The 13,465-nt window shown below is 32.5% G+C and overlaps 1 protein-coding gene and 1 pseudogene across 2 annotated transcripts; both read left to right on the forward strand.

The window, feature by feature from the left end:
• The first annotated feature begins 460 nt into the window (after positions 1-460).
• Positions 461-3,890, forward strand: LOC105649788 (protein NRT1/ PTR FAMILY 2.13). The gene is given in 6 exon segments (XM_012236573.4): positions 461-998; positions 1,284-1,397; positions 1,400-1,500; positions 1,736-2,298; positions 3,012-3,040; positions 3,043-3,890. Coding segments are annotated over 6 exon segments (1,842 nt in total). The 5' UTR covers positions 461-805; the 3' UTR covers positions 3,885-3,890.
• A 4,471-nt stretch (positions 3,891-8,361) lies between these two features.
• LOC149491697 (putative AMP deaminase) lies at positions 8,362-13,436 on the forward strand (annotated as a pseudogene). The gene is made up of 10 exons (XR_016319310.1): positions 8,362-8,931; positions 9,075-9,270; positions 9,640-9,853; positions 10,147-10,325; positions 10,489-10,540; positions 11,493-11,620; positions 11,703-11,882; positions 12,012-12,079; positions 12,164-12,306; positions 13,157-13,436. The product of XR_016319310.1 is annotated as a putative AMP deaminase (transcript).
• The last annotated feature ends 29 nt before the right edge of the window (positions 13,437-13,465 follow it).

Below are 13,465 nucleotides of genomic sequence, written 5' to 3' on the forward strand. Positions count from 1 at the left end.
TGATTTTTTTTTTTTTTTTTATTCAAGTCTAGTTCATCTTTCTCAAATCTCAATTGCTGTTTACGTAAACGTAAGTGATAATAATGTAATAAAATAAAATTATTTTTTTATATAAATGAATAACAATATTCTTGAATAGTTTTTTTATATCGAAACTATGTATAGCTTTCCATCGATATTTTAAACGTAACCGTTTTGTTCATTTTCTTTGTAGTGAAAAAAACAAATATATCATTATCCAATTGTTGTTATATCATGGAAAATATACTAGTTTTGTTTTTTTTTTTTTTTTTTTTTTTTTACCATGAATATTTTTACGTCCTTTAACTATCAGAGTGTGATTTTATTTCAGGGTTTGTGATTGTTGTTCTTTATATCGGATCTTTTACCTTATATTGTAAATTTTATATGCACCACATATTTCAATAATTTTTGGAATTTATATTGTACAGGTCCCCACTATTCCGCGTACCAAAATGGTAGGCGGTAGCCGGTGACCACGAGTGATGCAATTCGCAATTTGGGAAGCTAGCAAAATACTAAAGCTACATTCATGTCCTCTCTTTATTATATCACTACTGCACTATCTTTTCATTTCATTTCGTCAGCAATGGAATCATCCACCCCTCTCTATATATCTTGTCTCTGTCTTTAATTAAACAACACATATTATAGACAATCTTTCTTGTTATAATAGGTGTGCCTTTTGCTAAAGTAAAGAAACTAACTACTCTCTTAGCAAGTGCCTGGATATCATTATATTATTATTATCACCACAGTTTACAGGACTTGAAGTTCAAAGAAAATGGTGGATGGAGATAAAAACAAGGGTAGGAGTTCGTATTGGTTATACTGCTGCACAAAATGCTTTCAGAAGCCATCGACCTCAGAAATATTGGAACCAGAAGAAAAGCAAGCAAACGGCAACGTTTTATCTGATTCCAAGATAGTTCGGACGAAGAATCCTGGAGGATGGAGAGCCATGCCTTATATCTTAGGTCAATCTCTCCCTCATCTCTCTCTATTAACCTTTCTTTGACACATACAGTATTCATTAATGTTATACCTGATAATCTATATATCTTAAACCACTCTACTATATATCTTCTCTACTCTTTTCTTTTACATGAAAATTTATTATGGAAACTGGAGTATTGGAATACTGACCTTTTCTCCTAGTTTTTATTTTATTTTAATTTTTATGTGTATAATAACAAAATGAGGTTTTTTTTTTAAAAAAAAGATGGTAACTGAAAAAAAGTGGTGGGGGTTTCCTATTGCAGGAAATGAGACGTTCGAGAGGCTGGCTACTTTTGGGTTGTTTGCAAATTTTACGGTGTATTTGATGAGAAAGTATCACATGTCGCAAGTCTCAGTAGCGAATGTCCTTAATATCTGGTTGGTATAACCAATTTTGCACCTCTCATAGGTGCTTTCATCTCCGACACTTATGTGGGCCGGTTTAGAGTCATTGCTTTCGCTTCCATTGCAGCTTTTTTGGTATCTTCTCTTTCCCACTCTCCCTCTCGTGAATGTACGTTCCTGTTAATTGGTACAGTCACATGTACACTAAAGCAACATTATATCCCACTCAGAAGATAAAGTCGTATTTTAAAAAGATGAGAGCTATTCGTGAAAAATAAAATAAAATAAAATAAACACTTTAATTAAGAATAGAGGATTACTTTCATCTTGTTGGTGATGATACTAATTAATTTATCGTGATCATCACTAGGGAATGGTGACTGTGACATTAACAGCATGGCTACCTTATCTTCATCCTCCAAAATGCCAGCAAGACATAAATTGTGAAAGTCCCACAGCAGCTCAATTGGGTGTTCTATTCATGGGGTTAGGACTATTAACAATAGGCACAGGTGGAATTAGGCCTTGTAGTATTCCATTTGGTGTTGACCAATTTGACCCAACAACTGAAGAAGGAATAAAAGGAATTAACAGCTTTTACAATTGGTATTACACCACATTTACTGTTGTAATTATGATTACTTCAACAGTAGTGGTTTATATTCAAGATTCTGTGAGTTGGGTTCTTGGATTTGGAATACCTACTCTGCTTATGATAGGTTCTCTTGCTCTTTTCTTCCTCGGACAAAGAATTTATGTGTACGTAAAGCCTGAAGGAAGCATCTTTTCTTCCATTTTTCAAGTTTTTGTTGCTGCTTATAGAAAACGCGGGCTTCAGCTTCCTGACGAGGGAGAGATTGGCTGTAGGGTATTCTATGACCCTCCAACAAAGGTTAATGAATTGTCCAAGCTCCCTCTCACCAATCAATTCAGGTAATACTTTCTCCGACTCATTTTCTAAGAGTAATTTCTGATATATATTATGTAATCTTGAGAAAATTGGAGTATTAATTAATTAATTAAATTATACATAAAAATGAAGGGTGGGAGTAATTAAAAAATAGGATAAATGATTATAAAGATCATGAGGTTTGACTGAAATTAATATTTCCTCCTTATTGTTTAATATATTGTTACTATTTAATATTGAACTATTATCTGGTGACAAAAATGACAGAATTAAGTACTAGTTTAACATGATTAAAGCTCAGGATCAGGGACTTTATTACAACAAATTTTCCAAATAATAAGGATGAAATAGTAATTTTGGTCAAACTTCAGGGACTTCATGGTAACTTTTCCTTGAAAAATTGTCTTTATCATGTAAAATCGTCTTATGTATGCCTTGAGATTTGTGAGATTGAATGTGGGGGACAGAAATAAATACTTTCGATGGCTTTATCATCCATTAAATTTGAAGCGAAACTTCATTAAATATACTCCATACAATATATAATATAATGACAATATCTCAATAATATTTTATTGTTTCCTCTAAATCTGTTTTTCCCCATAATTAAAATTTAATTAAAGAAAATGAATAAATTTTAATAATGTTTTCCAAAAAAAAAAAAAAGAATTTTTTTATTTAAATACTGTTCTTAAAGTACTGAATTTGGTTTATCCATTTTCCTCCATTTCTATAGGTTCTTAAACAAGGCAGCTGTGATAGAGAAAATGACCTAAACCCTGACGGTTCATGTGCAAATCAATGGAGGCTAAGCAGTGTCCAACAAGTAGAAGAACTGAAATCTGTGTTAAAAATTGGACCAGTGTGGGCTACAGGTATTATTAGCTTCACTTCAGTATCACAACAAGGAACATTTACAGTAATACAAGCTATGAAAATGGATAGACACCTTGGATCCAATTTTCAAATCCCTGCAGGTTCAATGGGTGTTATTTCTATGATAACAATTGCTATTTGGCTTCCAATTTACGACAGAATATTAGTACCAGCTCTTAGAAAAATCACTAAGCATGAAGGAGGGATTACACTTCTCCAAAGAATTGGAATTGGAATTATTTTCTCTCTTTTGTCAATGGTGGTGGCTGGTTTGGTTGAAAGGGAAAGAAGGGCTGCAGCCATTTTGCATCCGAACGGTGCACCCATATCAGTCATGTGGTTAGCTCCTCAGCTTGTGCTAATGGGGTTCTGTGAAGCTTTCAACTTCATTGGACAGATTGAATTTTACAACAAGGAGTTTCCTGAAAATATGAGAAGCATAGCTAATTCCCTATTCTTTTGCTCTATTGCTGGTGCGAGCTACGTTAGTAGTTTGGTCATCACGATAGTGCATAAAGTGACTCGAACTCGAAACCATCCGGATTGGTTAACCAATGATTTAAATAAAGGGAAGTTAGATAATTTCTATTTTCTTTTAGCGGGAATGGGAATTTTAAATTTCTTTTATTTTCTGTTTTGTGCTCGCCGGTATAGCTACAAAAGCAATCGTAGTGCTGTAGAATTAGAAAATAATGATGTGGAGCTAAGTTTGAGCAATAAAATTTCTGCTTAAGTTTCAGATTTATTGTATTTTATATGTAGATAAATTAAGAAGTGGAGGAAATAAAAGAAATAAAGATTGTAGTTTAGTTATCTTTTGTTGACTATTTTGATATGAATCAGAGTTGTGTGAGACAAGGGCATATGTGTCTTATGTTCAGCTCAATTTGGTGTAACTGAATGCATAATTAATTTGAATATTCAAAATTAATGCATTGCTTATGATTTTTCTGTTCTTTTAATGATATAATAGAATGTGTAGCGTGTGGTGTCTTGGAATTCCACATGGATGACTTGTAGAGATTAATAATTTTTATAAAATAAGTATTTTCTATTTCTAATCTTTTAAGCATTGTCTGTTTTCTATTATATTAAATTTTCCATAACGAAATTTATGATAAAACAAAAAAAAAAAAAAAACATTAATATTTTCATTTATATTAAGAAATAAAATCTCAAAATTATTTTAGAATATAAAATAAAATCCTCAAATCATGAACGTAGTAATTGAAAGTTTAACCGGTGACAATGAATTATATATTTATATATATTATTTGTATGTACCGGAACAATCATGTCAGGATTGCCTGTCGTCTCATTTTCACTTATTATTATTTCTTTTTTTTTTTTTTTGAAAGGCTTATTATTATTTCATTTAATTAATCTGTAAATTAAACCTAGTAAATAATATTGTGGTGGGTGGATGTTGATTTTCTTCTTTTCTGTTTGAATTTTAAACTTTATAACACTGTTAAATGTCCAATCTTCGACTGGGACGGAAACATGACGTGTTAGTATATTTTTGGCTTTGGAGAGATTTGGTTCTAAACGTGATAAAGATTAAGCTCAGCATGCAAACTTATGTATATGACAGTGAGTAGCTGATAGGGATGTTGTAACTTGCAACCCCAACTTTTACAAGTTTGATTGATCATTCATGGTAAACGGAAACTATGACTTATATTTAGCGTTTAGCATTTTAACTGAACAATGAGTTATATTTAATGGAATTAAACTTTCTCATTCAGTAGGTTTTTCACGCATTCATGTTGAAAGTGATAATTTCCTTACAGTCCAACTTGTTTATGGTAATTTTATGATTCTTGCTTTTATTTGTCTTTCAGTTTTTTCAATTCAAAATTATTTGCCGCTTAATTAAATTATGTTTGTCTCTCGTACATTTAGGGAAGCTACTTCCGATAACGATTGGTTGGCGAATTTTATTTCTTATTTATTATGAGAATGCATATTACGAGAGCTTCTCGTCATCGTCTCCGTCAATGGTCACTTTATGATATTGCTGGGGTAGCTCATTCTAGAAAGTGCATTTCTTCGTAGTTTCTCATTTTTTCTAAAAAAAAAAAAAAAAAAAAATCAAAATACTATGTCTATTATTTATAGAACTCATATTCCAAGCAAATAATCTAATAAAAGATCCCGACACGATAAATTCATTTTTGCTTTCTAAATATCTTATTATTCAATTTTTGCTAATAAGGCAAGACAAGTATATCAAATATGTGTAAACGTCTTTGTTTTTACTTCAAAAAGACATATTTGAAATTGAAACGGCATTTATGTATCTTTCTTAATCAAAAAAGAAACAATAGCTCATTGCTTACATATTTATTTATATGCAACTAATTTGAACTTTTGAAATTAATAATTATTCCATTCATTTCTCTTTGTTGCTTGTAGGTTTCTTTTGTAATCAAGCATCAAAACAAGCTTTGCTCCATTAAAAGACAGACATATACACATAATAAAGTTAAAATATTTACCACTTTCTGTACTTATCAATCTAAAATACATAATTATTTTTCTTGTCTGTTCCTTTTTAAAAGATGAAAACAACCCTCCAACTATTTAAAATCTTTACCGTGTATGCATGTATTCAATATGTTTTTACTATTTTAACATATACGAAATTATAACTCAAAAAGATAGCCCAGTGGGTAAATTACTATACTATTTCTCCGCATAGGTTATTCAAACAGTTAACATTCAGCTTCTTTCTTCATCGCATAATAATAATAATTAATTTATCTTAATTGTATAAAATTTGCATTTCAGGTCACCTCAACATATTTTCTTCCTTTCTAAAACCCAATTTTTCTTGTGTTAGTGGGAGTTGGTAAAAAAACAAAGGGGGTAAAAATAGAATAAACTCCTTGTTAAATTCTAAAAATAACAGTAAAAGTAGAAAAAAAAAAATTGACAGTTTGAGAGTAACAAAAGGAATATATATTTATTGAAAAATATATATACCTATCAATTATTGTCTTTACACACTTTACATGTGGAGTTTCTTAGTACACTTGTTTAATAGTAGTTTGATTGGAAATGTAGAAGATTCCTTTTCAAAGCCAATCTGAATTCTACCTCTAAACTCCATTTCAGAGGTAGACTCCACCTCTACGCCCTCACTAGACTCCATTTTCATACATATCACTTACATTAGACCCACTTAGGATCATCCTTAAATTGAAAATTCATTACATATAAGAACAAACTGCCACTATCATAGCATCTGCATATTATGTATTTTTGTGGTTGATCCATTATCTTCTTGTCTTTCAAAGCAAAAATTTCTTCCAATCAATACATTTCACCAATTTTAATTTATATACTTATAAAATAGATATTAGATATTAGAATATTCTACGAAAATGTAAAGGGTATATTATATAAATATGTGTGACAACCATTGAATTATTAGATCTCAACCACTAAATCACCATTCTTTTTCCGATTTGATGTATTGAAATAAAATATTTCACTAATTTCAATTTATTAGACATCTGATGTCAAAATATTCCATTAAAAATGTAAAAAATATATAAATATTGAGCCACAGCCATTTTTTTTAGATACTTTCACGATGTGTTTAGGTTTATATCCGTTTTAACGGTCCACAGTAAATCCGATTAATTATTGCTTGCTCTTCAATTTGCATTACAGAAAATCGAATTCATGAATCTAAATTATAATGATTAACCCTACAAGTATTATTGGCCCTGAGTTACCAAGTTTAGGCTATTCAGCGAAAACCATTAAACTATTGAATTTCAACCATTAAAACATTATTCTTTTCAAATTTGATGTACCAAAAGCAATCAATTATTTGACTGCAGTGGATATGGTATTTGGAAATGCACGCTTGAGAGATATAGTGATTGTGGGTGTAGCAATTGATGATGATATCATATTGTTGTTACAGTCAATGGGCTCTTTAAATCAAGAAAGACGCAAATGTTATTCTCTGTTGGAGTTTCCATTATTGGTCATCAATTTAATCATTGTACCTGGAGATAAGCATACTGCCACTGTTATTGTTTTTTATTTATTTATTATTATTATTATTTATTTAGAGTCAATCTATTATTTCATAATTAATTGAATTTGATTTTCAATTATTCTCTTAAAAACAAGATTTCTCAATAAAATTAACTATTTTAGTAGTTGTTAATTATCTTATTTCCTATCAAACGTTAAAAGTCATAATGATTTCTTTAAACTTTAAATATTAGCATAAAAACTACGTTACCAAGTACTATAAATTATAGAGGTAGTGTTTTAATTGACTTAATAGAACGCTGAAAGCTATGTAAAAGGCCGTTTGTTAAAAAAAATTGAAATTTCAAACAATTTTTTTCACGGGTTTTAAAAAACAAAAAATCAAGAACACTTTCCTTAAAGGATATGACATAGTGGGCTAATTATGTATTTGGAGACCATCAATTATTGGAAATCTTAAAAACATTTCTCCACTAGTTTTAATTTGACCAATAAGCTTTCATTTGACAATGATGAAATTGCCAAATTGAAAATTTGTCTAGTGTAATTTCAATTTTTGTTGAAATTAATTACACCATGCGGAACGAGCTCGAACAAAGTGATATTTGAATAAAATCTTTCCAACAATAATGATTTTAAATTTGACCCCTTATTTTGTAATTTTTCCAAAATTAATTTAATTTGATTACAAGACTTATAATCTTTATCTTAAAATATTTCTTATGGAAGATGTTTTCAACAATTCATTTGATTTCGTAACAAAACTTATAACCTTTTCCTTCTTTGTCTATCCATTTAAAAGTGACAAGCATTCAAGTGCAATGATATTTGTGGTTATCAATTTCTAAGAAATTAATTTGATAATTCAATTTACGAAGAAAAGACAACGGGTTATGTCTCGAGCCCAATATGTTAAATGTTCTAAACATTTTTGGATTCTTTTGTTTCAGAACCTAAAATTTTACCCAACAACATGGGCCAATTTGAGCCAGTCCAGCCCTAAATACCAAAGCTTAAGCAGTAGTATTACCCAATCCCGAAAGCAACCATAAGATAGCACGTGATTTCCACGTGTATCCAACAACTTCCAAAGCCGTGCACTTCATTCAGTTGCCCAATCTTTCACTTCCTTCTTCTCCCGAAACACCCGAAAAGCCATTTTCATCTTCGAAAAGCAAAACCTAGACTTTCCTTTATTTACAGTTACACCCTTGTCGCTGAAGCTCGTCTCATTCACTGGCGGGGAAAATTAGGGTTCCATTTTCATCTTACTCCACTTGAAAACGGCGTTCTCGATCTACCATGGATTCGCCATCGTCGTCTCTACACCTTGCCATGGCAGCTCTCGTTGGAGCTTCATTGATGGCAATCTCTGCCTTTTATATTCACAAGCGTACCGTCGATCAAATTCTCGATCGTCTGATCGAACTTCGCCTTAGTTCCCCTAAAAGTTCGAGAAATCAATCTGTTGTTACTGACGAAGAGGATTCTGACGAGGAGGAGGAGGGGAGTAGACATTATGACGATGCGAACGGAGCAGGTGGAGAGATAGCTGTGGGGAGGAAAATCCGGGCCCGGAGTTCATCCAGGTCGTTGGAGGATAAGAATGTTCTTCGCAGTTATAAGATATCACGCTCGATGCCTAATGTGGTGTTGAATACACGATTGGTTCGACGAAGATGTGAAGTTTGATCAGAGTCAGGGAGATAGGCTTAATTTCGTTCCCTCGGGACTCCCGCCTCTGCGACTATCTCAAAGAGATGGTAAGTCTTGAAACTGTCTGGTCTAGTTGTATCTTTTTTGTTGTGCTTTCCGCAATATATTAGAATAAATCAGGAAATGGGAACCGGCTTTGTTGCCCTTTCTCTTTGGGACACTAAGTTTTTTGCTCTCTGTTTTTTTGCAGGACAGAATAACTCTGTTAACTACTGTAGTTCTATTACAAGAATGGCTTCTCTTGGCAGGCTAAATACTCCAAGGTCTCCAGGTGGCAATGCCTTGACAGTATGGGTGATTCTGACGAAGAAGAAACAGAGTTTGGCACAGAGGATGACGTTTTCTTCAGTAATGTGAATATGGATCCTTCTGCTGAGTACGTAAACGTATGTAATTTCAGATTTAGCTTTGATACTTACTTTTATTTGTATATAATATAATTAGCTCCTGCTGCCTAATATTCACTTTACTAAACATATGATGTAACCTGCATGCAAGTTGGTTATAGATGCTATTGGCAATAGATGGTGATTCCCTGGTTCTTTGTTTATGCACTTAGAAAGGAACAGTTTTCTGGTCCTATCAGCAGAACTTTTCTCTGGGACGAGCAGTGATAAAGTTAAGACCATTTAATTGCTGCATCATTTTCTTGCTTTTTAATTTGCTATACTCGTTGTAAGAGCTATGTTAGTTTCCCAAATAACTCAAACAAAGCGATTAAAAATCAATCTGAGATGTTGCAAGTGTGTTTGCAGGATGCTGATTCAAAGGCTCAAGACTCTGTTGTTCTTCCAATTGGAGGTGACAGTGCAAACAGCATCCAACATCAGAATATTGGAGATGCTAGAGGTGATCTGACAATTGGCACTGATCCAATAGGCAGAAAGGTAGATACAGCTTCAATGCATCAAGTGGGGAATAATCTTGCTCTTGCCACCACAATTTTACCTCCAAGAACTCTAATGCACGGTATCTCAAATCTCTGGTCCTTCCCTGAGCTCTTTGTCTTTGATAAGGTTCCCCCCCCTCTTTTTTTTTTTTTTTTTTTCACTTGTGTATTATTACCATGGTATATATACTGATGACCACTTCCTAATTTGATTTGAAAAGTAATAAATGTTATTGAATTATCAACTAGTTGACATAATCAATCTAAGTTGGCTCTCTGTGCTTCTTTTAATGAATTCATTTCAAATTTGAATATAAGGTGCAATATGTGACAGTCAATCACATTCTCTCTTTCTGACAAACCTTTTCATCAGAGTCAGTAAATGTAGAAGAGGAAGAAGTACGTAAGATGATCCGTGAAAGCTTGGATTTGCGGAATAGGTACATTTACAGGGAAGAGGTTGCACCGTGGAAGAAGCTACCTGTCGCTGAACCTGGTACACCAGCGCGGAAATCTAATCCATTTCACTTTGAACCTGTCCCGGCAACTGCAGTAAGTTATTTTCTTTTTATCAATGTGAAGTTCTCATGCAGATAACTTTTTGTTGCACAAGAATTTTCATTTCATTTTAAGATCCATATGATCAGGTGAAACAATTCTTTTATTATCATTAAGCTTTTCTCATTTATTTATATTTTTAAAAATTCTTGGGCAGCATCACTTCAAGATGGAAGATGGAGTTGTACATGTGTATGCAAGTGAAAACGGTCAGTATTAGGAGCAATAGCATTAATCTTTAGTAATTTATTGTTAAAACTTGCCAGACCAAATATTAAGCCATTGCATGCAGTTTGTGTGAATTCAGATATTCAATCATTGCCTATCCTTCTATATTTATTATTGTAAAATGAATTCAGCAAAGTTTGGAGATGGCTTGATGAAATGTTTTGTCAAAAATAAAATGAATTTTTATGTCAATCACATCTTAGTTTTGACCCATGCATCTGTGCTTAGAGCTTTGATACTTCATCTTACCCTCATGTACTCTGTTGATTAGGATGCTCAGACATAGGTATGATAATTTGACACTATAAATTCGTGAAGGTAATATATGAAATTGGCAAAATAGGTGAGCTGACACCTGGATGCTTACTGTTATCAAATACTTGTACCAAGTGCAAGAAGTGTACAGTTTCAAATATGTTCAATCTGAACTCTCTTTTGGAATTTCTGTCATATTAATGGAGCAAATTTAAGTTATTAAACTCTTGACAATGAATTGCCCGATCATGTTTCACACTGGTGCTTTATTGACATAATTCTTCTCGTAATGATCTTGAATTTGGCCTACTAGACCCCTTAGATTAGTTGGCATAGTATCTCTCTCTCTAAAATTGCTTCCCAGGAAAGAAATTTGGTACCTATGTAGCATAAATAAAGGATGAAAGCTGCATGGTTGAGCTACAGAGGAGAAAAATAAATTGATGTGTAGTAGAATATAATCATGTCGAAGACATAGGTCATTATATGTAGATGGAAATTAAATGCTATGGAGAACCTGAATGTGTTTTATGTGTAACTCTTTTTGGGCCGTTATTAAATATCAAGCTGTTAGAAGACAGTGTAATAATCTCTTTTGATAGTTATTAAAGCTGTGATTTTCTTAGATTTTTTTTTTTTGATCATGTCAATAATCAAAGTTTTTGATTTTTTATTCAGATACTGTAGAACTTTTCCCTGTTGCTAGTGCGACAACCTTCTTTACTGATATGCATCACCTTTTAAAAATCATATCTATTGGAAATGTTCGCACTGCTTGCCATCACAGATTACGATTTCTTGAGGAGGTAATTCTCTTCAAACTTTGTTTTGGTTTAATGTTTTAATTGCTTGGATTCTGCTTGTAACTTATACCTCAACACTATACAGAAGTTTCGCCTTCATCTGTTAGTGAATGCAGACAGGGAGTTCCTGGCTCAGAAGAGTGCACCACATCGCGATTTCTACAATATCAGAAAAGTTGATACACATGTGCATCATTCTGCTTGCATGAACCAGAAGCATCTGCTGCGCTTCATCAAGTCAAAGCTAAGGAAGGAACCTGATGAGGTATGTATATTTTTATTTCTCACTGAACTTTTTCTATTTGTCAATTGCTTTAGTTTCATTGGAAATTTTGTTATTTTCACTTGCTTTGTTAATAACTATTTTATGTTCTTGGTATGGCGTATATTGCAGGTTGTTATATTCAGAGATGGAAAATACATGACTCTAAAGGAAGTTTTTGAGAGTTTGGACTTGACTGGGTATGGATAAGCACTGTTCTCTTTATCTCTCCTTGCCGGGAATTGTTCAGTTGATTTCCTAACTATTTGAGTGGTGCACTTCAGGTATGATTTGAATGTTGATTTGCTGGATGTTCATGCTGATAAGAGTACCTTTCATAGATTCGATAAATTCAATCTTAAGTACAATCCTTGTGGACAAAGTAGACTCCGGGAGATTTTTTTAAAGCAGGATAATCTTATCCAAGGTTAGTATTATAGTGCCTGCATAAGTTTTGAAGGATTGATATCATCTTAATCTTAAGCTTTTTTTTTCTTCCTGCAGAAATGATTTCTGGAAAAAATATTTTGTGGAAAAAAAGATTTTCTAATTAGATGCATTATTTATTTTTTTTTTTTTCTTTTGGCTGTAAACTTCTGATGCTAAAGATAACTAGAAAATATATTTAATGATAGGAATGCACTCAAAAAATATTGTTCTTTGAATGAACAAGGAAAACATTAAAATAAGTGGACCTATAAGGACTCTGAATGTTTTCATTTGTAGTCCAAAATGAAAAGATTACAGTAGAAAAGGTTAGATGGTTGTGAGCAATTTGCCATTGACAGTGCTAACCTGCGAGAACAGCAGTTGTAGATGGTCACTTAACTAGTGTTACATGTCTATGTGATTCTCTCGTAGGTTCTTTCCTTTCTTTAAGTTTGTCAAAGTCTGTAATGACTTTCATATTTTTAAGATAGCGATTTACTTTTTGGTAAATGGCTTAGTTTTTCCTTTGACTGGGGAATAATTTTTCTTTTTTGGTGCCCAAAACATCAGAAAATATTTTCTCAGAAAAGTATGAAAGAAAGATAGCATTGATTGCAGAAGTTTGAGAAATATCATTTATCGTTCTACTTCTGTTGTCCCTTCATATCTTTATCTTCTTGTTGGACCTTTGTGCCAATATAAATGTCAAGTATATCTATAACCGATGGATTTTATTGTCTCCCTTTCATTTATATTTATTTGATGTTTAAGTGAATATCTGTGTACTATCAGATTATATAGGGTGAAGAAATATAATGCTATGCTGGTTTTTAATTGAATTATCACAGGACGCTTCTTGGCAGAAGTAACAAAAGAAGTTCTATCAGATCTTGAAGCAAGCAAATACCAGGTTTTTATTTTTTTCATTACACCCCACGAACTTGCATTGGTATTCATGTTCAAGGATAATACATACATGTGTTGTCTCTGTAGCTTTGCTTTGAAAGGCCAGGAAAGCGATTTTTCTTCCTCTTATATTTGAGAATATTTGTGAAGAGTAGAAAACTCATTCTCCCATTGTAAGAATATGAAGAAAAACATAAAATCATCTCAATATTAGACTGTTTTGATCTCACTTATTTTCATGAGGATTCTCT

This window comes from Jatropha curcas, unplaced genomic scaffold (genome assembly GCF_041381405.1).
Source record: "Jatropha curcas cultivar XTBG-Jc1 unplaced genomic scaffold, XTBG_Jcur_1.0 HiC_scaffold_821_pilon, whole genome shotgun sequence".
Classification (NCBI taxonomy): Eukaryota; Viridiplantae; Streptophyta; class Magnoliopsida; order Malpighiales; family Euphorbiaceae; genus Jatropha; species Jatropha curcas.